The 27291-nt window shown below is 47.7% G+C and overlaps 1 protein-coding gene across 1 annotated transcript in view; it reads left to right on the forward strand.

Annotated features, from left to right (window-relative positions):
- Positions 1–3100: 3100 nt before the first annotated feature.
- TMTC2 (transmembrane O-mannosyltransferase targeting cadherins 2) overlaps positions 3101–27291 on the forward strand; it is a 454418-nt gene continuing 430227 nt past the window's right edge. The window contains exon 1 of the mRNA XM_073556991.1: positions 3101–3242. Coding sequence (XP_073413092.1) covers positions 3223–3242 — 20 coding nt within the window. The 5' untranslated portion in view covers positions 3101–3222. The remainder of the gene's footprint in view (positions 3243–27291) is intronic.

Consider the following 27291-nt stretch of genomic DNA (forward strand, 5'->3'; position numbering starts at 1 on the left):
TCCGGGGGTCTGTGCAGGCATCGTCCGATGGGACTACAAGTCCCATCGGGCGATGCCTGCTACCATGACAGTGATTGACACATTAGCCAATGATGGGACAGTAGTAGTCCCATCATCCGGCTAATGTGTTAAATGTAAAAAAAAAAAAAAAAAAAAAAAATTACATGCTACATACATACAACATGCATACTACATACATGCTACATTCATACTACATACTACATACATGCTACATTCATACTACATAAATACTACATGCAACATACATACTACATATATACTACATGCATGCTACATACATACTGCATGCTACATACATACCACATATATACTACATACATACTACATGCATGCTACATGCATGCTACATGCTACATACATAACACATATATACTACATGCATGCTACATACATACTACATGCTACATACTACATATATACTACATGCATGCTACATACTACATGCTACATACATACTACATATATACTACATGCATGCTACATACATACTGCATGCTACATGCATGCTACATACATACTACATACATACTACATGCTACATACATACTACATATATACTACATACATACTACATACATACTACATGCATGCTACATGCATGCTACATACATACCACATACATAACACATATATACTACATGCATGCTACATACATACTACATGCTACATACATACCATATACATACTACATGCATGCTACATACATACTACATGCATGCTACATACATACTACATGCTACATACATACTACATATATACTACATGCATGCTACATACTACATGCTACATACATACTACATATATACTACATGCATGCTACATACATACTACATGCATGCTACATACATACTACATGCTACATACATACCACATACATACTACATATATACTACATGCATGCTACATACATACTGCATGCTACATGCATGCTACATACATACTACATACATACTACATGCTACATACATACCACATATATATGGGAAATTCCCACACAGCAATGGCATAAAGTGAGACTAGGGACTTTTTTTTTTTTTAAGTGGCGGAGGAATACAGTGCGGAAGGATACCTACCTTCCGTCATTGGATTCCTGCAGCCCGTAGAGAACGGCAGCATCATCTGATGCTGCAGTTCTCTACCCAAGATCGTCGTGGGACACACTCATGGACTGCTTCGGATCGTGGGTGAGTATTTTTGTGGTTTGTTATGTTAATATTTATTCCGGAAAAGACAATGGCTTCGGGGAACAATGTGACAAGTATTGGTAAGTATGTTACTCTATGTTATATGTACTGTATGTCTATGTATGTATTGTATGAATGTATTGTATGTATGTAGTATATATGTGGTATGTATGTAGCATGTAGTATGTATGTAGTATGTATGTAGCATGCATGTAGCATGTAGTATGTATGTAGCATGCATGTAGTATATATGTAGTATGTATGTAGCATGCATGTAGTATGTATGTAGCATGCATGTAGTATGTATGTAGCATGCATGTAGTATGTATGTAGTATGTATGTAGTATGTATGTAGCATGCAGTATGTATGTAGCATGTATGTAGTATGTATGTAGTATATATTTAGTATGTATGTAGCATGTAGTATGTATGTAGCATGCATGTAGTATATATGTAGTATGTATGTAGCATGCATGTAGTATGTATGTAGTATGTATGTAGTATGTATGTAGCATGCAGTATGTATGTAGCATGTATGTAGTATATATGTAGTATGTATGTAGCATGCATGTAGTATGTATGTAGCATGTAGTATGTATGTAGCATGCATGTAGTATGTATGTAGCATGTAGTATGTATGTAGCATGCATGTAGTATGTATGTAGCATGTATGTAGTATGTATGTAGTATATATGTAGTATGTATGTAGCATGTAGTATGTATGTAGCATGCATGTAGTATGTATGTAGTATTTTTTTTTTTTTTTTTTTTAACATTTAACACATTAGCCGGATGATGGGACTACTACTGTCCCATCATTGGCTAATGTGTCAATCACTGTCATGGTAGCAGGCATCGCCCGATGGGACTTGTAGTCCCATCGGACGATGCTTGCACAGACCCCCAGACATCAGCACAGCCCCCCGGCAGGCCGGCACAGCCCCCCGGCAGGCCGGTACAGACCCCCACAGGGTGCACAGACCACCGGCAGGCCGGCACAGCCCCCCGGCAGGCCGGTACAGACCCCGGGCAGTCCACACAGCCCCCCGGCAGGCCGGCACAGCCCCCCGGCAGGCCGGCAGAGACCCCCGGAAGGCCCGAAATGACGGCGCATCATGATGCGCACACACCGCGCATCATGATGACGTCAGGCCGTCAATCAACTGAACTTCCGATTCCGATGCCGAATTCCGATATTGAAAAAATATCGGAAGTCGGTATCGGAATTCCGATACAGCAAGTATCGGCCGATACCCGATACTTGCGGTATCGGAATGCTCAACACTAATCACCAGTCCAGGAACCTGTGAGGGATGACCTGATCCCTCAAATACCTTGGGACTGGTCTTGCAAGCCGCCGGATATATTCTTGGTTCCCCTGTGTGTTACTTAGTGATTGATTTCTGTTTGACTCTGACCTCAGCCTGGATTTCTGACCCCTCTTTTGCCTGACGATTCTGTACTTCTGCTACTCTCCTGGTTTGTGACCTTGGCCTGGATATTCTGACTCTGCTACTTCCTAACGATTCTGTACCTCTGCTGCCCTCCTGGTTTTTGACTCTGACCTTGGCCTGAAATTGACTCTGCTATTGCCTGCCGTTTTTGTACTTCACTTTGACGACCGTCCTGCTCTGGCCGCTGCTCCTATTCAGACAGTACCTCCTGGGCTCTGTTGTAAATCCAGATCCCTGTATAGGGGTAAAGGGTATCAGTGTTTCTCGGGGTGTTGCCTGGCTGCAGCCAGAACCGCAGACGGACGTTACATTATATCCGGCCATAAAATTAACTGCTTCTTGTGTATATACCCAACATATACAAAAGCAGTCTCCCTGAACTTTTTTTTTTCTTCTTCTGACTGAGCTGATTTTTAGCCTGAACACCTGTTGCAGTGCACAGCCTGGAAGATCTCTCTCATTTTCTTGGACAACTATGCGGCAGTCTGGAGTCTTCAGGGAGAGAGCTGCACCTCAGAGATCCATGCTCCTGGCACGTCGACCTCTGGGCAACTACTCTGGCTATGGTTGCCCAGGGGCTCAGGTATTGCCCGCAGATGCGGCTAAAGTTTTATTACCCATTTCAGTTTCATGTGGTCAGAAATCGCTGTGTTTAAACGCGTATGTGGATAGTGGCTCTGAAGGAAATTTTATGGATTCCTTGACTGCTAGGAATCTGGGTGTAACTCTACTAAAACTTAATGCCCCTATTAAAACCACGGCTATTAATGGCACGTCCATTATTCAGGAGGGGGTTAAGTTTGTTACTGCCAAGGTTGCTATGTCTGTGGGAGCTTTACACACTGAGCTGGTGTCATTTTTTGTGATGGACAATTTAACCTCTGCAGTTATTCTGGGTATGCCATGGCTACGCCAGCACAATCCTGTCATCGACTGGCACTTGGGTGACGTTGTACGCTGGAGCCCACAGTGTCAGAAAAATTGCATATCCTTGGCAGTAAACCAAGTTAAGGTTAAAACCCCCCGCATACCGTTTGCTTTCAGAGATTTTGAGGATGTCTTTTCTATTGTAGAATCTGAAAAGCTACCCCCTCACAGAGAGTATGATTGCCCTATTGATCTGATTCCGGATGCCCGTCTCCCTAAGGGAAGAATATTTAATCTCTCTGGCCCAGAGTGTCAGGCCATGAATGACTATATTGCAGATAGCCTAAGAAAAGGGTTTATCAGACCGTCCATTTCTCCAGTTGGGGCCGGGTTCTTCTTTGTGGAGAAGAAAGATGGTGGTCTCAGACCCTGCATTGATTATCGGGAGTTGAATGCAATCACTATAAAAAACCAGTATCCGCTTCCACTCATCCCTGATCTTTTTAATCAGCTAACAGGAGCCCGTTGGTTTACTAAACTTGACCTCCGGGGGGCATATAATCTGGTCCGCATAAGAAAGGGAGATGAGTGGAAAACGGCCTTCAATACACCCCTTGGCCATTTTGAGTACCTGGTTATGCCGTTCGGACTCAGCAACGCACCTGCCGTATTTCAGCACTTTGTTAATGATATTTTTAGAGACATTTGTGGGGTGTATGTCGTGGTGTATTTAGATGACATTCTGATTTACTCTGCTGACCCTGTGACACACTCTCAACACGTCTGTTCTGTGCTACAAAGACTACGTGAACACTCCTTGTTTGCTAAACTGGAGAAATGTGTCTTTTTTGCTGAGGAGGTACAGTTTTTAGGATACATGGTTTCAGGTAAAGGCTTCCGCATGGATCCTGCCAAGGTCCAGCCTATTAAGGCTTGGGTGCAACCAAAATCGCTGAAAGCGCTGCAGCGATTTTTGGGGTTCGCTAATTATTACCGCAAGTTTATTAGAGGTTTCTCAGAGATTGCCAAGCCACTCACGGATCTGACCCGGAAAGGGGCGGACGTGGCCAACTGGAATCCTGAGGCAATTCAGGCGTTTTCTACGTTAAAAGAGAGTTTTGTGGCCAACCCAGTTTTGCTTCAGCCGGATCTGGACCGTCCATTTATTGTGGAGGTGGATGCCTCTGAAGTCGGAGTGGGAGCAGTGCTATCACAAGGCACTACATCCCTCACTCAGCTTCGTCCATGTGCGTTTTTTTCCCGCAAATTCTCTCCCACGGAGAAAAACTATGATATTGGGAATCGGGAACTATTGGCAATTAAATGGGCCTTCGAGGAATGGCGTCACTTCCTCGAGGGCGCCAAACACAAGATCACGGTAATTACCGATCATAAGAACCTGACATACCTAGAATCAGCAAAAAGGTTAAATCCTAGACAAGCAAGGTGGGCATTGTTTTTCTCTAGGTTTAATTTTATAATCACCTTCCGCCCTGGTACAAAAAATGTGAGGGCCGATGCCCTCTCTCGCAGTTTCTGCCCCTCACAAGCCGAGGACTGTGAACCAGTTCCGATATTGGCCACTGGGATTATTGTGTCCGCAGTGTCATTGGACCTTCTGGAGGAGATCCGTAAATCCCCAGAACAAGCCCCTGACACTACGCCACCCAACAAATTGTTCGTTCCGCCTGCATTTCGCCTACAAGTGCTTAGAGAATCACATGACTCTGTTTTGGCAGGCCATCCTGGTCTTAATAATACTGCCAGATTGATAACTAGGAATTTTTGGTGGCCGACGGTGGTTAAGGACTGCAAAGAATATGTCTTAGCATGTGAGGTCTGTGCCCGCGCCAAGTCCTCCCATACTTGCCCTGCCGGCTGGCTCCAGTCCTTGCCCACCCCCGAGAGTCCATGGACCCACATCTCCATGGACTTCATTACTGACCTTCCGTCCTCAGATGGAAAGACGTGTATTTGGGTGGTGGTGGACAGGTTCAGTAAACAATGTCATTTTGTCCCCCTGTCGGGGTTACCTAACTCGGAAACGTTGAGTAAACTGTTTATTGTACATGTGGTACGTTTACACGGTGCCCCGGTCAATATTGTGTCTGACAGGGGTACCCAATTCGTGTCAAAGTTCTGGAGGGCGTTCTGTAAACGCATTGGTATTGAGCTATCTTTTTCCTCGGCTTACCACCCTGAAACCAATGGGCAAACCGAACGTGTCAACCAGGCTCTGGAGCAATACCTTCGTTGCTACATCTCAGAACACCAGTCCGATTGGGCAGAACATCTGCCACTAGCCGAGTTTGCCCTAAACAATCAGTATCAGGACTCCATTAAGTCTACCCCCTTTTTCTGCAACCACGGGCTGCATCCGCGCTTTGGCTCATTCTCGGCCAGAATGTCGGAGCTTCCTGGGGTAGAGAAAAATATTCATCGTTTAAAAACCATTTGGTCTGAGATAAACTCTAACTTGAAAGGGGCCCGGGTTAGACAGACCTCGGCAGCGAACAAACGGCGATCCAAAGGACCGCACCTGGGAGTTGGAGACAAGGTTTGGCTCTCCACCAAAAACATCAAGCTTAAAGTACCGTCTGCCAAACTGGGTCCCAGATTTATTGGTCCATACGAGATTATAGAGGTGATTAACCCGGTGGCCTTCCGTTTAAAACTCCCTCAGTCTTTCAAATTACTCAATGTCTTCCACAAGTCTCTCCTCAAGTTGTATCGCTCCCCAATTCACCCTGTCCCGTCCCCTCCTCCTCCCGTTTCGGTCGGAGGGTCCTTGGAGTATGAAGTCCAGGGTGTCCTTGACTCCCGCCTTGTAAGAGGGTCCGTACAGTATCTGGTACACTGGAGGGGCTACGGCCCGGAGGAGAGGTCCTGGGTCCCTGCGCGGGACATCCATGCAAAAGCACTAATTAGAAGGTTTCACCTCCTTCACCCTGACAAACCAGGTTTTGAGGGTCCGGAGGCCCCTCTTGGAAGGGGGGTACTGTCACGTCTCCGTCAGATTTGGGGCCTGCTGTTCCGGTCGCAGCCACTAGGAGGCGCCGGGCCGCCACTTCGCCGTCAGACTCGGGGACGGCTGTTCCTGCCTCGGCCACTGGGAGGCGCCGTGGTTCTATTACATCGCCGTCAGACTCGGGGCCTATGGTCCCAGCTTTAGCCACTAGGAGGCGCCGGTCTGTCACGTCACCGTTGGATTCGAGGCCTGCTGTTCCGGTCACGGCCACTAGGAGGCGCCAGACCGCCACTTCACTGTCAGAATCGGGGACGGCTGTTCCTGCCTCGGCCACTGGGAGGCGCCGTGGTCCGCCCGTGAGTTATGGTGGTGACAGAGAAGTGGCTCCTGCGCAGGCATCTGGTGGGCGCAGGCTCCGCCCCTCTGTCAGTCATCAGGGGGTTACTGCAACTCCATCTGGCCTGGTCCTGGGGGCGGCCCTAATGACATCACCAGTCCAGGAACCTGTGAGGGATGACCTGATCCCTCAAATACCTTGGGACTGGTCTTGCAAGCCGCCGGATATATTCTTGGTTCCCCTGTGTGTTACTTAGTGATTGATTTCTGTTTGACTCTGACCTCAGCCTGGATTTCTGACCCCTCTTTTGCCTGACGATTCTGTACTTCTGCTACTCTCCTGGTTTGTGACCTTGGCCTGGATATTCTGACTCTGCTACTTCCTAACGATTCTGTACCTCTGCTGCCCTCCTGGTTTTTGACTCTGACCTTGGCCTGAAATTGACTCTGCTATTGCCTGCCGTTTTTGTACTTCACTTTGACGACCGTCCTGCTCTGGCCGCTGCTCCTATTCAAACAGTACCTCCTGGGCTCTGTTGTAAATCCAGATCCCTGTATAGGGGTAAAGGGTATCAGTGTTTCTCGGGGTGTTGCCTGGCTGCAGCCAGAACCGCAGACGGACGTTACAGGTGGCAGGAGCAATATGGCAGTAATGCGCACAGGGTTAAACTTCACCCAGGTGCGCAGAGCAATCTCAGTTAACTCACAGAGATGCAAAAAGTACAAACACAAATGACTGAGAAACGCACACACGGTATACGGTCACAGGAGTAGCCCAAGACGGCAGCACTACGTCCGACTAGACCTACCGTGTGTGCGGCATTGCAACTGCGAATGCAAAGGAGGCTGTTACTGCAGCGCGGTGTGGACACTGCCGCTAAACGACAAAGGCAAGGCGCAAGCGCAATGTCGGACGCTAGCAGCTGTGGAAAACGCAGCAGAGGAGCGCTGGCACTGATTCTAACTCAGTCCCTATCCACATGCATAGTATCAGAGGGAAGGGGTTTCAAATGAGTCAGTCACCAGAATCATGCATCCGTCCTCATTCACACAGCAGCAAGTAAGTCTATACTAGCGCATTGCGGAACAGCCATGCGCGCCTTTTATAGCAGCCGGGACCTTCTGCACACTTCCAGATCTCTGAGATGGACCAATGAGAACTGGAGCGGGACCTGAGCACATGACTCCCGATCTCCAATGGAAGATCGTCCCATGAGCATGCCCAGTAAGAGGACAGAAGGACTTAGCCTCAGGAGAGATTTGATGCAAGGCAATCTCCTCTGCAATCTCCTCTGCAGTGGAAAAATAGGAGAGTTCAGAATGTGAGGATATGGATCCCTGCTGAGTAAACGCTGAAATCCGACTCCTAACATTACCCCCCTCCTAGGGCCCCCCCTCCCTGAGCCTTACGATCCACCAGCTGGTCAATTTGATCTAAGCTTGCGCAGACTTAAAAAACCGGATCCAGTGGCTGGATCCGTCTTTTTCTGGATCCGGTGCATTCCAGCATCAATAGGCTTCCATTATAGCAAAAAACGGAAGCGCCGGATCCTACGCTGTCCAGTTTTTCACGACAGACACAAAACTTTACTACAGATGTTTTTTCCAGACGCCGGAACAAAACATTTAGCCATCTCCGGCGAAAACTGGAAGAAACGGAAGGCCATGCGGTACTATCCGGCGCTAATACAATTCAATGAGAGAAAACCGGATTCAGCAGCAGCTGGATCCAGTTTTTTAACAAATAGCTGAATCCTGCCTGTCGAAAAAAACATGATGTGTGAAAGTAGCCTTATTTATGGCAGTGTTCTTATGCAAAATTGTGAGTGAGCCCATTTTCTTGAATGAAACGTAATCTCACACATGAATGGTCTCAGAATGTTTTATTGTTTGCATGAAGCAGGACTTATGATAGCACTCACCTTTTTTTTCTCTGGACAATCATTCTTCCAGAGGTTTCAAACAGTGTAGACATCACTGAAAATTTTTTTGCAGGAAGTACAGGAATTGGCCTGCGGAGGACTGGGGTTATTTTTTTTTCCTTTGATAAACCCCTTTAGACTTTTGGACAGGAGGTACAGTGGAATTGCAATGGGAGAAGCTGCAGGGTAAAAAATTAGGAGGAACAGAGTTGTCTGTCAGTATAATTTTCCAGAGCTGCCATATGAGAGACCATGCTGTGGAGGCCAACCCAATAGACTGAAATTAATTCTGCTCAATATTAATATTAACATCTTAATTCAATTTTTTATATTAATACTGATTGTATCACTTAATATTGAGCAGAATTAAGCATACTGATATACTCTCTGAGGCAGTGACCGGTGTTATATGCGAGGGTCGCTATGTGTCCCCCAGGATGCGTACAGAAGTGTACTGAGGCCGTGGTAGTGCATTGCAGTCACAGGCATACTGTAGCTGTGATTGCAATGCAAAATACATGTAAGTGTTGGTCTTGGGAAAGCTATTTCCCCAAAGCAGATTTAAGAAAACCTGCCATTTGCTTTTATTTTTGAAGCGGACTACAGAATAGTAGTGGGGTGGTCTGCTTCCTCCCGGCCAGGTCTTCCAAGTGACCTATGGTCATAGGTTCCTTGTAAAAACCCTGCAGCAGAGGGTTGGGTGTGTCAGTGTTTGTTTGCAAGTAGCAGAGCAGGTGGCTCTGCAATGTCCAGGCTGTGTGAGGTACACAGAGCTAAGAGCAGCGAACAACTGGCACCCTGCAGCGTACTACGGTGATGCTGTCACCCTCAGCAACTGGTCTTGTGCACGGACTGTTGTGACGCCCCAGCTGCGATCTGGAGGATACAGAGCACTGTGTGAGTTGTTTAGATATTAAGGCTGAGTTCACACGTGGCTTTTTTTTGCATTTCTGTGGCGGTTTTAATCGCGCGATTTTGCCGCGAAAACGCGAAAAATAAGCATCCCATGCATTCCTATGGGATTCCGCAATGCTGTGCTAATGCTGCGGTTTTTACCGCGGCGGAATCGCTTCGCGGTAAAAACCGCAGCATGCTCATTAATTTGCGGAATCGCGGCGATCCCGCACCCATAGGAATGCATTGTTCCGCTTACTTCCCGCATGTGGCTGTGCACACCATGCGGAAAGTAAGCAGAACAATTGCGGATGGTACCCACGGTCCGGAGGAGAGGAGACTGTCCTCCGGGCTTTGGGTACCATATCCCTGTAAAAAAAAAATTTAAAAATAAAAAATATTGTTATTCTCACCCTCCGACGTCCCGCGCAGCCTTCCCGCCTCTCTCCACGCTCCCGTTCCCAGTAAGCCTTTGCGAAAATGCCCGCGATGGCGTCGGTTCTCGCGGGATCGCGAAGTCTCACGGTCATTCGCGCGACGTCATCGCGAATTACCGCGAGACATCGCGATCCCGCGAGAACGGACGTCATTGCGGGCATTTTCGCAAAGGATTACTGGGAACGGATGCGCGGGACGTCGGAGGGTAAGAATAAAACCATTTTTTATTTTTTTTGCATTTTATCTTTTACTACTGATGCTGCATAGGCGGCCTCAGTAGTAAAAAGTTGGTCACACTCGTCAAACACTGTGTTTGACGAGTGTGACCAACCTGTCAATCAGTTCTCCAAGCGATGCTACAGATCGCTTGGAAAACGCTAGCATTTTGCAAGCTAAATACGCTTGCAAAATGCTAGTTTTTCCGCGGGAAAATCGCGGGAATTTAAAATGCGATTTTCCCGCGGACTGGAATTCCGGAATTCTCGCGGCAATTTCCGCGAGAGTTCCGGTACGTGTGCACTTAGCCTAAACGTGTTTGTTGTGAACTTTCTAGTGGTCAATGCCTATCTGTCACACTGCACCAACCCCACAGCACTACACCTCCTATATACCATATGAGCCTGCACCCCCCTTCTATATAGCGTAAGAGCCCCCACACAGCTCCCTATATACCATCAGAGTCCCCACATAGCTTCCCCATGATCAGCATCAAACCCACATAGTCTACCCATGATCAATATGAGACCCCACATAACCTCCCCTCAAGTGCCACATACAGGCTCGACATGTCCAGCATGAGAGCCCCATACAGCCTTGCCATGTCCAGCATAAGAGCCCCATACAGCCTCGCCATGTCCAGCATGAGAGCCCCATACAGCCTCCCCACCTCCAGCATGAGAGCCCCATAGCCTCCCCATGTCCAGCATAAGAACATCATAGCCTCTCCGTTTCCAGCATGAAACCCCATAGCCTCCCTATGTCCTGCATGAGACTCCATAGCCTTTATGTTCAGCATGAGACCCCATAGTCTCCCCATACCCAGCATGAGACCCCATAGCCTCCCCATGTCCAACATGAGACCCCATAGCCTCCCTTTGTCCATCATGAGACCCCATAGCCTCCCTCATGTTCAGCATGAAATCCCCATAGCCTCCCCATGTCCAGCATGAGAACCCGCTAGCCTTAACATGTCTAGCAAAAGAACCCGATAGCCTCCTCTCATCCAGCATGAGACTACATAGACTCCCCGTGTCCAGTATGAGACTCCATAGCCTCCCAATATCTAGCATGAGAACCCCATAGCCTCACTATGTCAAGCTTGAGACCCCATAGCCTCCTAATGTGTAGCATGAGACCCCATAGCCTCCCCATGTGCAACCTGAGACCCCCATAGCATTCTCTTGTCCAGCATGAGACCCATACAACCTCAACATGTCCAGCATGAGACCCCATATCCTCACCATGTCCAGCATTAGAACCCAATAGCTTCCTCTCTAAGGCTGGTTTCACATTAGCGCATTTTCAGCGCGCGCACGGCCGGGGGTAGCTCCGCCCCCGATCCGGCTCTCTGCCCGGCGTGCCCGCCCCTTCCTTGTAGCGCCGCCTCCTAGCGGACAGCGGCGCCTGCGATCGGCGCACCCTATCTTTAGCATAGGGTGCGCCGATCGTGCGCAGGCCGTGCGCTAGTTGCGCTTTGACCTGCGCTGCGCACTTTTGACGGTGCGCCGTGCGCGCCAAAATCACTTTTCGGATTTTGGCGTGCACGGCGCACCGTCAAAAGTGCGCAGCGCAGGTCAAAGCGCAACTAGCGCACGGCCTGCGCACGATCGGCGCACCCTATGCTAAAGATAGGGTGCGCCGATCGCAGGCGCCGCTGTCCGCTAGGAGGCGGCGCTACAAGGAAGGGGCGGGCACGCCGGGCAGAGAGCCGGATCGGGGGCGGAGCTACCCCCGGCCGTGCGCGCGCTGAAAATGCGCTAATGTGAAACCAGCCTAAGTGATTCAAATTTTACAGCTTTATAAAACCCACCCTCCTGTAACCTTGTACCAAAAAACAGCAGTCATGGGTTCTTCTAAGCAGCTGTCTAGCACTCTGAAAATGAAAATGGTGGAGGCCCACAAAGCAGGAGAAGGCTATGAGAAGATCACAAAGCATTTTCAATTTGCCCTTTCCTCTGTTTGAAATATATTTGAGAAATGGCCATTAACAGGAACATTGGAGGTCACGATAAGGTCAGGAAGATCAAGCAAAATTTTATTGAGAGCTGTTTGTAGGATTGCTGGAGAGGCAGAACCCTGCTTGACTGCAAAAGACCTTCAGAAAGATTTGGCAGACTCTGGAGTTGTGGTACATTGTTCTACTGTTCAGAGACACCTGCACAAATATGGCCTTTGTTACGCACACAGGTGACGCATATGGTTTGTGGACCCACTGTGCCATGGACTGGATCTACCCTGGAGTGGCGTGACTAAGCAGCTACCTTGGTGTTTGCAAGAGCCTCAAGTGGTGAGGTCAGGCTTGTGCGGCACGTAACTGCCATGTTCCACTCCAGGAAGATGTCCGGCAGTAGTACTTGACCCCAAGGGGTCTAAGCCGTTAATCCAGATTCCTAGACAGGACAGAATGCTCACTTGGGACAGGTTCAAATTGTACAGACAGGACGACCTCTGGGACAGGTTCACACTGCTGGACCGAAGCCTCCATTTGCCACAATTATTCATATAGCCACTCCCACTGGTCTTAGACATTGAAGATCTTTAGACTTCATGGGACAGAGACGGTTGGGATGTTCCACACAACCACCATGATACCGGAAGACCTTATCACAACTGATTTCAGACCGTTGCACAGCCAGCCCACTCCTGACAACCTTCATGGCTTCAGCATAGATAGCTGTCTTTATAGACTGAGGAACAGGACAGAGCCAGACGTGAGTGCTTCCTCACACACGTCACCTGCCTGGTCAGCTCCTGGAAATGAGAAGGGAAGTTTCTTTAGGAGATTCTGGGTTCAGAAGGACACCAGGAAGGCCTGCAGGTCCGATGTGATTGAAACACCTTTCTTCCATAGGAGGTTGAGCCATGCCAGGGCCTCTCCTGATAGGTAGGACATTAGGAATCCCACCTTGACCCGATCAGAGTTAAAGTGCTGGCTGAAAACTTCTAAGTTTCACATGCACTGCTCCAGGAACCAATGGCACTTCTTTGGATCCCCATAGTACCGAGGCAGATCTGAAAGAACAGGTTCCATTCTGAAAGCACAATTTTCAGGTTGTCCAGACATCAGGACTTCCAATCGGGCATTCTGAGACTGTCAGGGTGTTACATACAACCGCATCGATACCAGAAGACCTTCTCATGAGTGAGTTCAGGTCGCTGCACAGGCAGCCCACTCCTGTCAACCTTCATGGTTTCAGCACAGATAGCTGCCTTTACAGATTGATGAACAGGTGGTCTCTGGAAGGACAGATCCAGATGTAATGGCTTCCTCACACACGTCACCTGCCTGGTCAGCTCCTGAAAACTGTAAAGGGAAGTTTCTTCAGGAGATTCTGGGTTCAGAAGGACACCAGGAAAGCCTGCAGGTCCTATGTGATTGATGCTCCTTTCTCCCATAAGAGGTTGAGCCTTTGCCAGGGCATCTCCTGATAGGTAGGACATTAGGAATCCCACCTTGACCCGATTAGAAGAAAATGGCTGACTGAAAACTTCAAAGTTTCGCAGGCACTGCTCCAGGACAGAATGGGTTCCATTCTAGACACACAATTATCAGGCTATCAATACATCAGAGATTCCAATCGGGCATTCTGAGACTGAGGATGAAAAACATTTTCTTGACGCATATACTGGCCAAACAGAGAATCAAACATCACAAAAGACCAGAGGGCAATGAGGCTTAGCGGGGTCCATAGCCTGAGCAAACTGTTATGCACACAGGTGACGCACGTGGTTCATGGACCCACTGTGCCATGGACCGGATCTACCCTGCAGGGGCGTGATGAAGCAGCTACCTTGGTGTTCGCTGGAGCTTCTAGTGGAGAGGTCAAGCTTATGTGGCAGGTAGCTGTCAGGTACAACTGCAGCCGGTACGACCAGCGACATCTGGAAGTAGCAGATGACCCCAAGGAATCTAATCCATTAATCCAGATTAGTAGACAAGACAGGATGGCCACTTGGCACAAGTTCAGACTGTGCTGACAGGACAGCCACAGGGACAGGTTCAGATTGTGCAGTCTCTGGATATCAGACGGGATAGCCACAGGGACAGGTTTGGACTGTAACGACTGGATAGCCGCAGGGACAGGTTCAGACTGTGCTGACAGGACAGCCACAGGGATAGATTAGACACACTGGTCTCTGGAAACAGTTGAGATACCGCCTGTCACGGGTGTGTCAGGTGTGACAGACAGTCATCCTGGATCCAGCTGCAGAAGGTCTTTGCGTTTAGCTCATACTTCTCTCAGTCTTGTTGGAAGCTCCAGCAGTCAGATAGTGTCTTCCCTGAGGACCTTGGGGGATTGCTGGTGAGAAATTTCGGTGGTCTTCACAAGCTAAATGTCCCCCCCGGCCGTCACCCCTCTCTGTCTTTAGTTTTACTGGTGACTGACTAGTGTTCAACCCCATCCTCTTCCTATGTAGGGCCTATCACTAGGGTCAGGCAGGGATTAGTTTTCTGCTCGGCAATAGGTGCTGAAAATATATAGGGACGTTTAGGTAGACACGGTGATCTTAGATCTGCCTAATCCCCCTTCCTTAGTGTGTGGGCTCCTCCTTCCATCTGTTGTGCACTTGCTTATCCTTCACCCAACGTGACACTGCTAGTGCAGTTTCAGGGTACAGACACCAGCGAAGCTGCCACAGAAACAAGGGCTAACTATACTAGGCTAGTGAGACTCAGGATACGGGATCAAGTTAAATAGACTAAGGATGGGGACGTGGCAACATACAGTTGCAACACTAAACCACCTAACAGATACTATATGGGTTCCTCTGGCACCTCCCAATTGGGGAGGCAGCCTTTTATACAAGAAACCTCCCAACTATTGGCTTAGAGACACCTTGCAAGTGAACATATTACCTAAATACCTCCCAGCTGATAAGTTGAGGACATTTACCATGTGTGCCTGCTGCCTCTTTAAGAAAAAGGAAACACACACACACGTGCACTAGGCACGCCTCTGAGACACAGTGCAGCATGCACACCAGGAAGACACAGGGGCTGGAGCACGCCAGAGACTGTATCGAGGACCAGGGCAGTGAGTAAGCTGGCGTCGCTGCATGGAGAAGAAAGGGACACCATGCAGAGGTGCTGGCAATAGCGCTACAGACTTCATGCAATAATCATCAGAAGAAAACCTCTCCTGCACCCTCACTATAAAATTCAGCGTCAGAAGTGTACAAAAGAACATCTAAACAAGACTGATGCATTTTGAAAATAAGTCCTGTGGACCGATAAGGTTAACATAGAACTCTTTGGCCACAATGATCAAAGGTATGTGTGGAGAAAAAAGGGCACAGAATTGCGGAAAAGAACATCTTGCCAACCATTAAGCATGGAGGTGGATCAATCATGCTTTAGGGTGTGTTGTAGCCAATGGCACAGGGAACATTTAACGGGTAGAGGGAAGATTGGATTCAATGAGATTTCACCAAATTCTTGATGCAAGCATAACAACATCTGTTTGTGTCACCTCAGCTCCATGATTTGTGGCTGTTAGACAGGCTGAATACATGTGGAGATTCCCTAACAAACAGGCAATTCCCACATGTATTTAGCCTGTCCAGCAGCCGCAAATCATGCAGCTGTGTCGACAAACACTAAATCTCCGAGCACGCCCAAAATACTCGGAGGTTACCCGAGCATGCTCAGGAAATCTCGAATGAGTATACTCACACATCACTAGGCCTATCCCTATAGTCTTTTTCAGGTGGTTGTCTAACACAATATACAACCACCCTCCCACATCCCATCTCTGATTTTGTGGCAACTGTTACCAAACACATTTCTTTCTTTTTTAACTACAACTTGTCCATAAATCACAGGTAACCAACATTTTTTACATACAAACCGGAATTCTAGAATGAACTATAAGCTGATCAGTGATATAACAAATCAGATGCTAAAATGAAGAAAGCAATTTTATGGTGAACGGATGCTAAATACTATCACAAATCTTTAGTTAAAGTTGCTCCTACTCCCCCCCCAAAAACACATCTTTTTTTTATCCTAGACACTGGAAAAAAAGTATTTTTCGTTTTTACGGACTAACCCGATAATTTACAGCGATCCTGATACTGCCCTGTTTAATGAGTGCACTTATTTATGGACATCCTATAGATGCTCTTGTCAGAACTCAGGACTAGCATATTCTTAGGGATTTATTATCGAATGGCATCATTTTTGGTGTATAATTTTGGCACATATATCACCAGTCAATACATAGCATAAAGTATGTAGAATGAGAGCTGGCACTATTACAATGATGACGACTATCTTCAGCATTGTTTCCAATAGTGTGCCAAATAAAACATGTTGTTTTTCTGGTCTAAACTGAACACTGTATATATATATATATATATATTCTAATATGTGCTGCTCTAAGAGAACGGGCACAGTTATAAAACAGACAGCTTTTTAGAGCAAAACTGGAGCAAATTATCTTCTCTTCCTTGCCGACAGAGATCAGGTTGGGGTGCGGTTACGTTTGTAATTTATAAAGTGTGTGCACATTTTGTAATCCAAGTTACTGTCAGCTAACCAATACCAGGCCTCCAGGTGTAAAAGGGCACAGATGTCACATTTTATTTTTTGGACTGGTTTAGTGGTTGCTCTTAACATTCGTGTGTGCCTCATTGGGTGAACTGCATACATGTCTGGTAAAAAGAGTGCCATTTTTTTGGCTACAAACACTATTGAAGAGCACTTTGTACTATTAGGCCGGGGTCACACTAGAGTGAAATACGGACGAGTGGGAGGCGTTAAAACCCTGCATTACACACGGACAAATGATTCTCTATGGGTCAGCTCCCAACAGCCGTATATTTCTCATCCGTATTCTATGGTCCGTGCCAATCGCAGCATGCTGCGATTGTCAGCGTACTACGCCCATAGTACGCCAATGCAAGTCTATGGGTGCGCAAAAAATACGCATTACACACGGACCACACGTGTGACTTGCAAGAAATACACAGGTCTTTTGGCAGGTGACAGGAAATAGGCTAATCCATCATCAGGAAGCTTAGACATGCTAATTAGCTCAAAAAGCGCTCCAGACATCCAGGAAGTACGCCTCCACGGAGTCCTGCAGCATCATGGCACCATATTTCCTCAATATGGAGATGCTTATTGTATTAGTGCAGGAGCAACCGGCAATCTGGGACCAACGTGATGCCCATTATGCCAGCCGGGCAAGAAAGGAGGCGTCATGGAGGTGCATGTGTCACCAGATGTTCCACGATTTTGGTGATCGGCCACGTGAGGAGCAGCAGCAAATGAGTAAGTACAACCCAAAAAGTGTTTAAAATTACCTCACATCAAAAAAGGCATTTAGAATCAGCCCCCCCCTTCCTGTGCTTGGCCTTTTTGCCTCATGAGACATGTAGATTTTTATGTGATCCATTGCTTTACACTGACATAATTTGGCCCAGGCCACAAGCTCCTCATCCTCCTAGCCAACCAAGTTATTAAGTGTAGTTACTTGATCCCTGAACTATTGTGACCCTGTGTATCTGGGCTGGATGCCCCAATTATATATGCCACCCTGGGTAGAAAGCACATCCTAGAAGGCCACATGCCCAGGCTACTTGTAGCAAATTTGAGCTAGCAAATATGTGAAATTTGCCTGTCACATTGCAGTGGAAGATGTGATGAGACGCTGGCGCAGCATCCGCGACCAATACAGACGGAAACATCAACAGCGTGCCAGGAGTGGTGATGCGGGCCACATAAAGAGGAAATATATCTATTATGACCGCCTCTCCTTCCTCGCTCCAATTCTGGATCTGAGACCGTAAGTAGATTCCTCACACCACATTACACAGATACTTTAGAGGGCCAAGAAAAAGTTTTTAATTCGAGTTCTGTTCTATTTCATAACAGAACTCAGTCCAACCTTATGGACAGAGCAACTGGCTCAGATACCGAGCCCATCATAGATCCTGGGGCTGTAGGGGAAGAGGTGGCTGGCCCATCTTCTCCCCTCAAAGAAGCATGGGTGGAGATTCCTCTACGGAAAACCCAGTGCCTGCACCACAAACCCCACCACCAGTACCACATGCACAAGCAGGGCTGTCTGCTGCTGCACCATCCGCCATACAGGAGGAGCAGGGCAACATCAGCAGCAGCCCAACTGCCCAGATCCAGGGCTCCCCACAGCCTACTGGACCATCCCGGCGAGGAAGAAGAAGGTGCCAGATCCCTGCCCAAGATACCCGTACCAATGTTGACACAGGGGTACTGAACTCTCTGGCTAGAGTCAATAATGATGATGGCGAGGAGGCATACTCACACAGCCTGGCCCGATATCTTCGGGCCCTTTCCCGTAAGGTGAGGCTACGTAATCGAGGATGTTTTCAGAACCTGCTTGATGCAAGCACACACCCCAATACGCAATATGAGTTATTTGAATATTTGGAGGGAGAGGTGGCAGCTTTCCCCAAGGAATCTGATGCACCTTAGACATCCCACACACATGCTTGCTCAAGCAGGCTCTGAGGATCCTCAAATACGTGGGCCTACACCTCACCCCCTTCCTCCCCCTACCCAGCCTTTCCCACAGCAGCCACATATGTCTGCCTGTAGCCAACCTCACCAATATGGCCACTTGTTCCCACCCAGTGTTGGAGGCCGGTCCCAACCTGGTTGGGGACGACATGGCTATTTTGGTGGGTATGAGCCACGGGCCTACCAACCCCAACAAGAGGCCCCTCTACAATTTCAGTCAGCCCAGTACCCACCACAATCCCAGGAGGCAGTACACTACCCACACCATGGGCAACAGTATGCTCCCACACAGGGCGATTGCCAAGTTGGGCAAAGTAGTCAGCAGCTAACACAGGCTGGTCTTCTGCCTTCTCCTCCCCTGACCTACCAAAATTTGTAATGTAGCCATTTTGGTCTTGCATAATGGTTTTGTTGTATTTTTGTTTTTCTGAAAATGTTTTGTTTCTAAATTTTCACATCTGCAAAAAGGCCACTTTGGGCCATTGCCACATTTATCATATGGCAATAATATGTTTTTCCAAACAAAAAAAAATAAGGCAAAAGTAAACATTTGTCTACTACATTTTACATCTCTGTCTCAATTATAAAAAAAGTGTCAGCATACTAACATACGCTTACCAAGGCAATTAAACAGTGAGAGAATCATAAGGCCTTGAAATATGTATATTTACACAGACAGAAATAAAAAATTTATAACATAGACACAGCACGCTCTTGACAAGAAGTTTCCCCCTCAGGTGACATAAAGTAATTTGTGAAAATATCATGCACTTTGAGCCCAGAGAGCGGTCTACGTTGAGGGATGATATGTGGTCTCGCCCTACGCACATTGTCCGACCCACGCACAACACCAGCAGAGGAACAATCATGTATCCTGGTGAAGTTATGAAGAACGACACATGCTTTTATAACTTCATTAACATTTTGTTCACTCAGCTGAATGGCAGACTGGAGTACCCACCATTTGGCACAAAGAATGCCAAAGGAACCCTCCACCAGTTGCCGAGCACGTGATCGGCGCAAGTTAAAAATTCTGTGCCGGTGGTCCAGGTTGCGCCGGGGATATGGCCTCATGACATTGCGCGTTAACTGAAACACCTCATTTGCCACAAGGACATAAGGAACTGATTCTTGAGTGGAGCCTGGTAGCTAGCGTGGTGGGGGTAGATCCAACCGGTTGGTGCGTAGCCGTCAACCCATAATGGAAGTATTGAAGACTCTAGAGTCTCCCGTTCTTCCATAGGCCCCAATGTCAACTATTATAAACTTGTATTGAGGGTTGGCCAGAGCCAACAATACAACAGAAAAGTATTGCTTATAATTGAAGAATTGGGAGCCAGAGTTCTGCGGCTTACGCACCCGGATATGTTTGCCATAAAGGGCCCCAATACAATTAGGAAACTGGCATTCCTCCTCAAAGTCCCTTGATATCCTCAACCAGTCTTCCATCCTGGGCTCGGGCATGACGAGTTGATGTAGTCTTGACCATATTTCACTACATGTCGACCTGACTATGCCAGAAATGGTAGATCTTCCAATGAGAAACTCATGGTGGAGGACGGCATAAGACAGGCCAGTGGACAGGAAGCTGAAGAACAACAGAAATGGAACATTTTAGAATGCAAAAATAAACAAAACACCAGGTACATACATACCAAACTTTTTATTGTTCCATATCTACTAACACACATATTTTTGCTCGCACACTGACTACGTGATATTCAGTACATATTACACATAACATTCTGGTCTGTAAGTTTAAATATACCTGGAATAAGATGAGGGCCAAAAAAATTAGTCCAAAAACAAAAAAAAAACATACTTTGGGCAACACATCATGAACATAGAGAATGTGGTTGTGTAGTACATACCGTAATGTGAGTAAAAGTAGCTCCTCTGCAGATACAGCTTTGCGCATCCTTGTGTCCTGAAAGGTTATCCCAGGGCGCACTGTGTCCAAGAGGAGATCAAATGTTGCAAGGCTCATGCGACAGTATTGGAAAAATTTTTCTGGATTATCCCGCAGAGAAGAATAGAGGCGGTGAAAATGACCTCTTGTGAGTCATTGCCTCAAAAGTGGATGGACCCACATGCGTCTCCTCCTCCGCGGATCCACTATCACTGGGTATGAGTGACCAAAGCGGCGTGACAAAAGCCAGTTGAAGAGAACCTGCTCAGTTGTGTTGAAACTCAGACTCTCTGCCATGTTGCAGATACAATACCAACACACCTAGTCAAGGCAAGGTCACAAATGGACATAATGGTGGCAGCCACCTTTTCCAGAGCCAATAAATAGGGTGTAGGCTAATGATTTAAACAGCAGGCCTCAAAACCATTAAATGTCCATTTTGCAAGCCTGCGAGAAAATCTCGCCATGCGGATGCCATACGGATTACATACAGATGTTTACATGCGCAAAATACGCGACCACACCTTGCTTACGGATTACATACGGAGCTCTATTTAGGGGTCATTCATCCGTATTACGCATGTAAAATACGGACCGTATTTTGCGTCGGTTAGTGTGACCCGGCCTTATACACATGAATTCCATTATTGTTATGTGGCGCCCCCAGGAGTATGGTCGCCACAGTGGCATTACCTTCCTGCTAGGGAGTGTGATGTCATGTTTGGAAGCAATAAAGGATCTCTCTGGCAGTTAATCACAACACACAACACAGCTCCCACTCCAGGCCAGCAGAGGGAGCTCTGAACCCAAAAACTGGGTGAAGAGCTGCTCTCTGAGGGCCAGGAAGGGGAAATTAGGAGTTTGTGTGAGGAGGGCAACGTGTGTGGTCGTGAGGAGAAGAGCTGGGAGAGTGAGCAGAGAGTTCATGCTCATTCCCAGCTATAACGCATGATCTGGAGCCCGGTATCCAAGGCTGTATGGACACTGATGGTCCTGCAACAGAAACCGGAGGAATAGGAAGCTGTAGATGCTCTATTCCCACATAAGACTCGGAAGCACAACAGCGACGTGTAAGCCAGAAGAGAAAGGCTACAGCTGTCTGCCATACGAGGGAGTACTAAAGAGAATAAGTAAGTGGAACGTCAGTGTAACACAGTACTGCAAGTACCTAAAACTAAGCGCTAGGAAGGAGACTACACAACCCATCTGCCTAGAGAGATTCCTAAGTTGCTTCCAGGCTAGCCAGCTCCTGTGCCATCTGTAATCTGGACCCTGGACTGCATTTGCCAAGCAAAGTAAAGGTAAAGAAACTGCACCCTGTTGTGTCCTTGCCTTCTTCCTGCAAACTCTCCAGCACTGCTACATCTCTGTGCCAAACACTACACCCTGTTCCTCAACACCTACCCTCTTCATCTAATCTGCCCTGGGACTCCAGCCCTGCCTTTGGAGGGCTACACCATCATTGCTGCACCCCACCATCTGTCCGAGTGGATCTGTCCGCAGCGTCAGCTTAACAGCTTCATTGCCAAACACCACAGGTGGCATCACGAATCATTCACTCTTAAACTTTATTCCATCACTTAATTCCCTTTTACATACTTATAATGGAGTTGCCTGTATGATATGCCCATGGAAAGCCAAAATCCTGTTATATGCAAGAGTGTAGAGAGTAGTACAGCTGGCTGTTATAGCGATGAGCACTTTCTTTTACATGGGTAAGTCAGTACAACAGGTCCTATTTAGGTGTGTAGGGATCCAGACGTGGTTTCCACCACTAGTCACAGCACTGGACACTGCTAATTATCATAAGCAGTCGGACTGACGAAGGCCAGGTTGTTGGCTGAAACGTTTTTGCAGACTGCCTAAATAAAATTCTTCTCCTATCTCATGAATACTAGAAGTTGAGTGCCAAGTTATTTTCATTATTACTTCTCGGTTTGGGTAACCTACTTGTGCACCCTGCAACAGTGCCACGCTATACTTCACAAGTGTGAAAGATGGAGACAGACTGTTAAAGGAGCAGTTTATTGAAGGACTCCTATCCAGTACCCACAGAGCACAGCTGCGCATCATAGCCCTACAGAACCCTGATCTAGACTTTGCAGACTTCAAAGACAGGGCTATCCGGGTGCTGCATGAACCAAATGTCAGCCGTCCAGCGCCCCCTAGGTGCCCAGCGATCACATACCATGAAAAAGCAGCTTCTTTCCCTCTCAGCCCATTGGGGGCTGATGCACAGACTCTGGACAAAGACCTATCTGCCGAACTGCGTCTTCAGGTCCAGGAGCCGACCAAAAATATGGCTGCACTTGCCAAAACGGTGCAGTCCCTGCAAGTGTCATCCAAGGAGAAGATCCAGCTGGCCTCCAGTCCAGAGGATGTCCCATGGCTACGGAAGAAGAGGATCCCGCCACGCAGAGGGAGAGACAACGATCGCTATGACCTGGACGGACGTCCCATCTGTCGTCACTGCAACAAGGCAGGCCACATTGCAAGGTTCTGTTATTTAAACGAGTAACCCCTGGGGCAGAGGGCCAACCCCCAGGAGTAGGACCACAAGGCCCAAAGAACTGGCGAGCCAAGTATGTTGGAGGGCGACCGGTCCTCCCAGTGGTGATTGACGGCATCCCAGTGAACGCTTTGCTGGACACTGGCTCTCAGGTGACAACTATGCCATATATCCTTTACAAGCGGTATTGGGCTGACTCTGAACTTACCCGTGGCCCAAGTGATGAACTCACAGTAGTTGCCAGCAATGGTCAGTCTTTGCCGCAAATAGGATGTAAAGAGATTACCATTAAAGTGGGGCGAGTAGAGTTAAAATCTCAAGGTCTGATAGCTGCAGACATTGATCGACGAGAATGTAATCCAATGTTGACCCTTGGTACTAAAGTGATTGAAAATTGTCTTTCCGAGGTTATTGTTTTGTTGCCACAGGTGGCTGAGACTGCTGGTTCCAGTGAACAACGAGTCCTGCAGAAGGAGATCAAGGCCCTGATGCAAAGACAGCAGGTAGAACTGTCTGGCGGAGAAATTGGTAGCGTCAGAGTGAGTGATTCTTTCCCCATTGCGATACCCCCCCAGATGTGAAATGTTAATCTGGTGTCTGGCAGCCATAGGCCTCAGAGGAAAAGATTACCAAGCCTTGGTAGAGCCAGTGTACTCTGATAGCAGGCCCACTGTCCTGACAGCCAGAGGGGTAGTTGATGTTCGCAAAGGGAGAGTACCTGTACTCCTCTTGAATTATGGGGAACAGGAGGCCACAATACCTCGGTATGCCACAGTTGCTAAGCTGTTTACTGTCAGCAACAACGCCATACAGGCTGCAGAGCCCTTGGTCTCATCCGACCAGATGGAGGACAATGGCTCTGTAAAGCAGCTGGAGGAGTAGTGTCAGCAGCTGCAGGTGGGAACTGACTCCACCCCTTCATACCAAAAGAATGGGGTTTACCGAGTGACTCAGGAGTATGAGCGGGTATTCAGTAAACACCCCCTAGACTTTGGGAAGGCAAAAGGGGTTCAACACCATATCCCCACTGGAGATCATCCACCCATTAAAGAAAGGTACCGGCCTATACCCCCAACACAATATCAATGTGCCAAAAGTATGTTGCGGGAAATGAAGGAGGCTGGGGTGATCAGAGACAGTTGTAGCCCCTGGGCAGCTCCAATAGTCTTAGTGAAAAAGAAAGATGGCACCATGAGAATGTGTGTTGATTACAGAAAAATTAACAGCATTACACATAAGGATGCCTACCCATTACCCAGAATTGAGGAGTCATTAGCTGCACTTAAAACTGCTAACTTTTTTTCCACCTTGGATCTCACTAGTGGGTATTGGCAGGTTCCCGTGGCAGAGGCAGACAAGGAGAAAACAGCGTTTACTACACCAATGGGTCTCTGCGAGTTCATCTACATGCCGTTTGGGCTCTGCACCGCCCGCGGGACATTTCAACGGCTGATGGAATGCTGTCTTGGACACAAGAACTTCGAGACAGTTCTGTTGTACCTTGATGATGTCATTGTTTTCTCCAAGACTTATGAAGACCATCTGAAGCACCTGGCTGAGGTGTTTGAAGCCTTGTCCAACTTTGGCCTGAAAGTGAAGCCATACAAATGCCACCTCCTGAAGCCCAAGGTACAGTAGCTCGGTCATGTAGTGAGTGCAGAAGGTGTGGCACTGGATCCTGACAAAGTCACTGTCATCTGGGACTGGCAGAAGCCCAGCAATCTCCATGAGGTACAGCAATTCCTCGGGATGGTAGGCTACTTCCGAAGGTTCATCAAAGGCTTCACTGAGATAGCCACGCCTATGCAAAATCTTCTGGTGGGCCAGCCCAAGAAAACCAGGAAGAAGAGTCCTACATTTGAATGGAATGAGGAACTGGAGAGGTCCTTCACTCGGCGGAAGATGGCTCTCACAGGAGATGAAGTTCTGGCCTACCCAGATTATGACCAACCATTTGTTCTGTATACTGATGCCAGCAACGTGGGACTGGGAGCAGTACTGTAACAGGTACAGAATGGCAAAGAAAGAGTGATCTCCTACGCCAGCAGGAAGCTTCGTCCCACTGAAAGGAACCCTGACAACTACAGTTCCTTCAAACTGGAGTTCCTCGCCATAGTCTGGGCTGTGACTGAATGATTCAAGCATTACCTAGCTTCAGCCAAGTTTACCATCTTCACGGAAAACAACCCGTTGACTCACTTGGAAACTGCCAAACTAGGTGCACTGGAGCAGCGATGGATGGCCCGGCTGTCTAACTATGAATTTACCATCAAGTACCGAGCGGGGCACAAGAATGCCAATGCTGATGCGCTGTCCAGAATGCCCAATCTGCCAGATGCAGGAGAAGACCCTGAGGCACTCGAAGAAATAGAGTTACCTGGCTACCACCGGCCAATTGCGGCCCAACGTGCCCAAGGAGTGAGAAACATACGGTCTGTCATGAAAGAGGCTACCCTAAATCCATTGCCTCATCATGACTGGTCAGAAACGCAGGATAGCGACAACGCATTCTGCCAGGTAAAGGAGCTACTGTCACAAGCTGACTCACGCCCAAGTCCAGATGCTCCTGAAGAAACCCAGCAGTTGTGGAAGGAAAGAGGCAGGCTGTTCATCTATGAGGGAAAGCTGTGCTGGAGGAGTATCAATGCCCGCACTCATGAGTTGGTCTGGCAAGTGATAGTCCCAAAGAGGGAGGCATCAATGGTCTTAGATGCATACCACAATGGAGCTGGACACTTCGGATGGAAGAAGTTGGAGGCCTTGCTCCGGGAGAGATTCTTGTTATGAATGAGTCACCGTAGGAGGCAAAAACAGAAATACTAGCTAAGTCCAGAAAACCAGAGAAGTTGGCAGCTATCGGATTGCAGACCCCTGAACCTAACAACAACAACTAGCAGTAGCCGTGGGGGGTTCCTACGGTGCCCTAGACCCCACGATCACAGCCGGAGAACTACATAGCCTAAAGACAGAAAGGGAAATCTAAACTGCCCCAGAGCAGACCCCAAAGCAATAGGCAGCCCCCAACATATAATGACGGTGAAGCAAGATGAAAAACCACTCACACAGATAGAAAGATAGGCTGAGCAAATGATGGGGCCCAAGCTAACTAAATAGGACAGGACAGGAAAGCTGCTGTCTGCAATCCGCAAAAACACTCTCAAAAACAAGAGCCAATAGACTTATAGGGAAAAAAGCCCTGAAGACGCTAGGCTTCAAAAAGATTATATCAGTACTCAGGTATTTTCTGAAGACAGAGCAAAAAGGAATTCAGCTCACCCAGCAGGGAAAGGCAGAAATCCAGAAAAACAAGGCTAAACAAAACCAAAACACAAATGCAAAAAGAAGAGCAGAAAACTTAGCTTTTGAGGAGCAGGAATCAGACTGGTCTCCAAGAATCCCTCAGAGAAATCACCCGCAAGGCAGAAGGGCATCGGCTGCCTTATATCCAGTCAGCAATTCTATTCACCCAGTCATCATCATTCTGCTCAGGTGCTTTGTAATCAGCCTCACTACCTTCCTTCACCAGAAGAGGGAGTTCATCAGACCTCAATGGTGAAGGGGAAAATGAACTCACAACAGTACCTCCCCCTTGAGGAGGGGTCACCGAACCCTCATCCACGCCACCAGGGCGATCAGGGTGAGCCCGATGAAAGGCACGCACCAATCCTTTGGCATGAATATCAGAGGCAGAGACCCAGGAATTATCCTCCTGACCATAACCCTTCCACTTAACCAAATACTGGAGTCTCCGTCTAGCCAGACGGGAATCCAGTATCTTCTCTACCTCATATTCCATGTTACCTTCAAGTAATACAGGGTCCGGAGGTGCCACCCCAGGAGCAACTGGTTCAACAAACCTCTTCAACAAGGACTTATGAAACACATTATGAATTTTAAATGTGACAGGAAGAGCCAAACGAAAAGAGACCGGATTAATAATCTCCAAAATCTTGTAAGGTCCAATAAATCTAGGCTTAAACTTAGGAGAAACCACCTTCATAGCGATATTTTTTGATGATAACCAAACCATATCACCAACCTTAAACTGGGGACCAATGGTCCTATGT

Source organism: Dendrobates tinctorius, unplaced genomic scaffold, assembly GCF_039654945.1.
Source record: "Dendrobates tinctorius isolate UK_male_01 unplaced genomic scaffold, ASM3965494v1 ptg000241l, whole genome shotgun sequence".
Classification (NCBI taxonomy): Eukaryota; Metazoa; Chordata; class Amphibia; order Anura; family Dendrobatidae; genus Dendrobates; species Dendrobates tinctorius.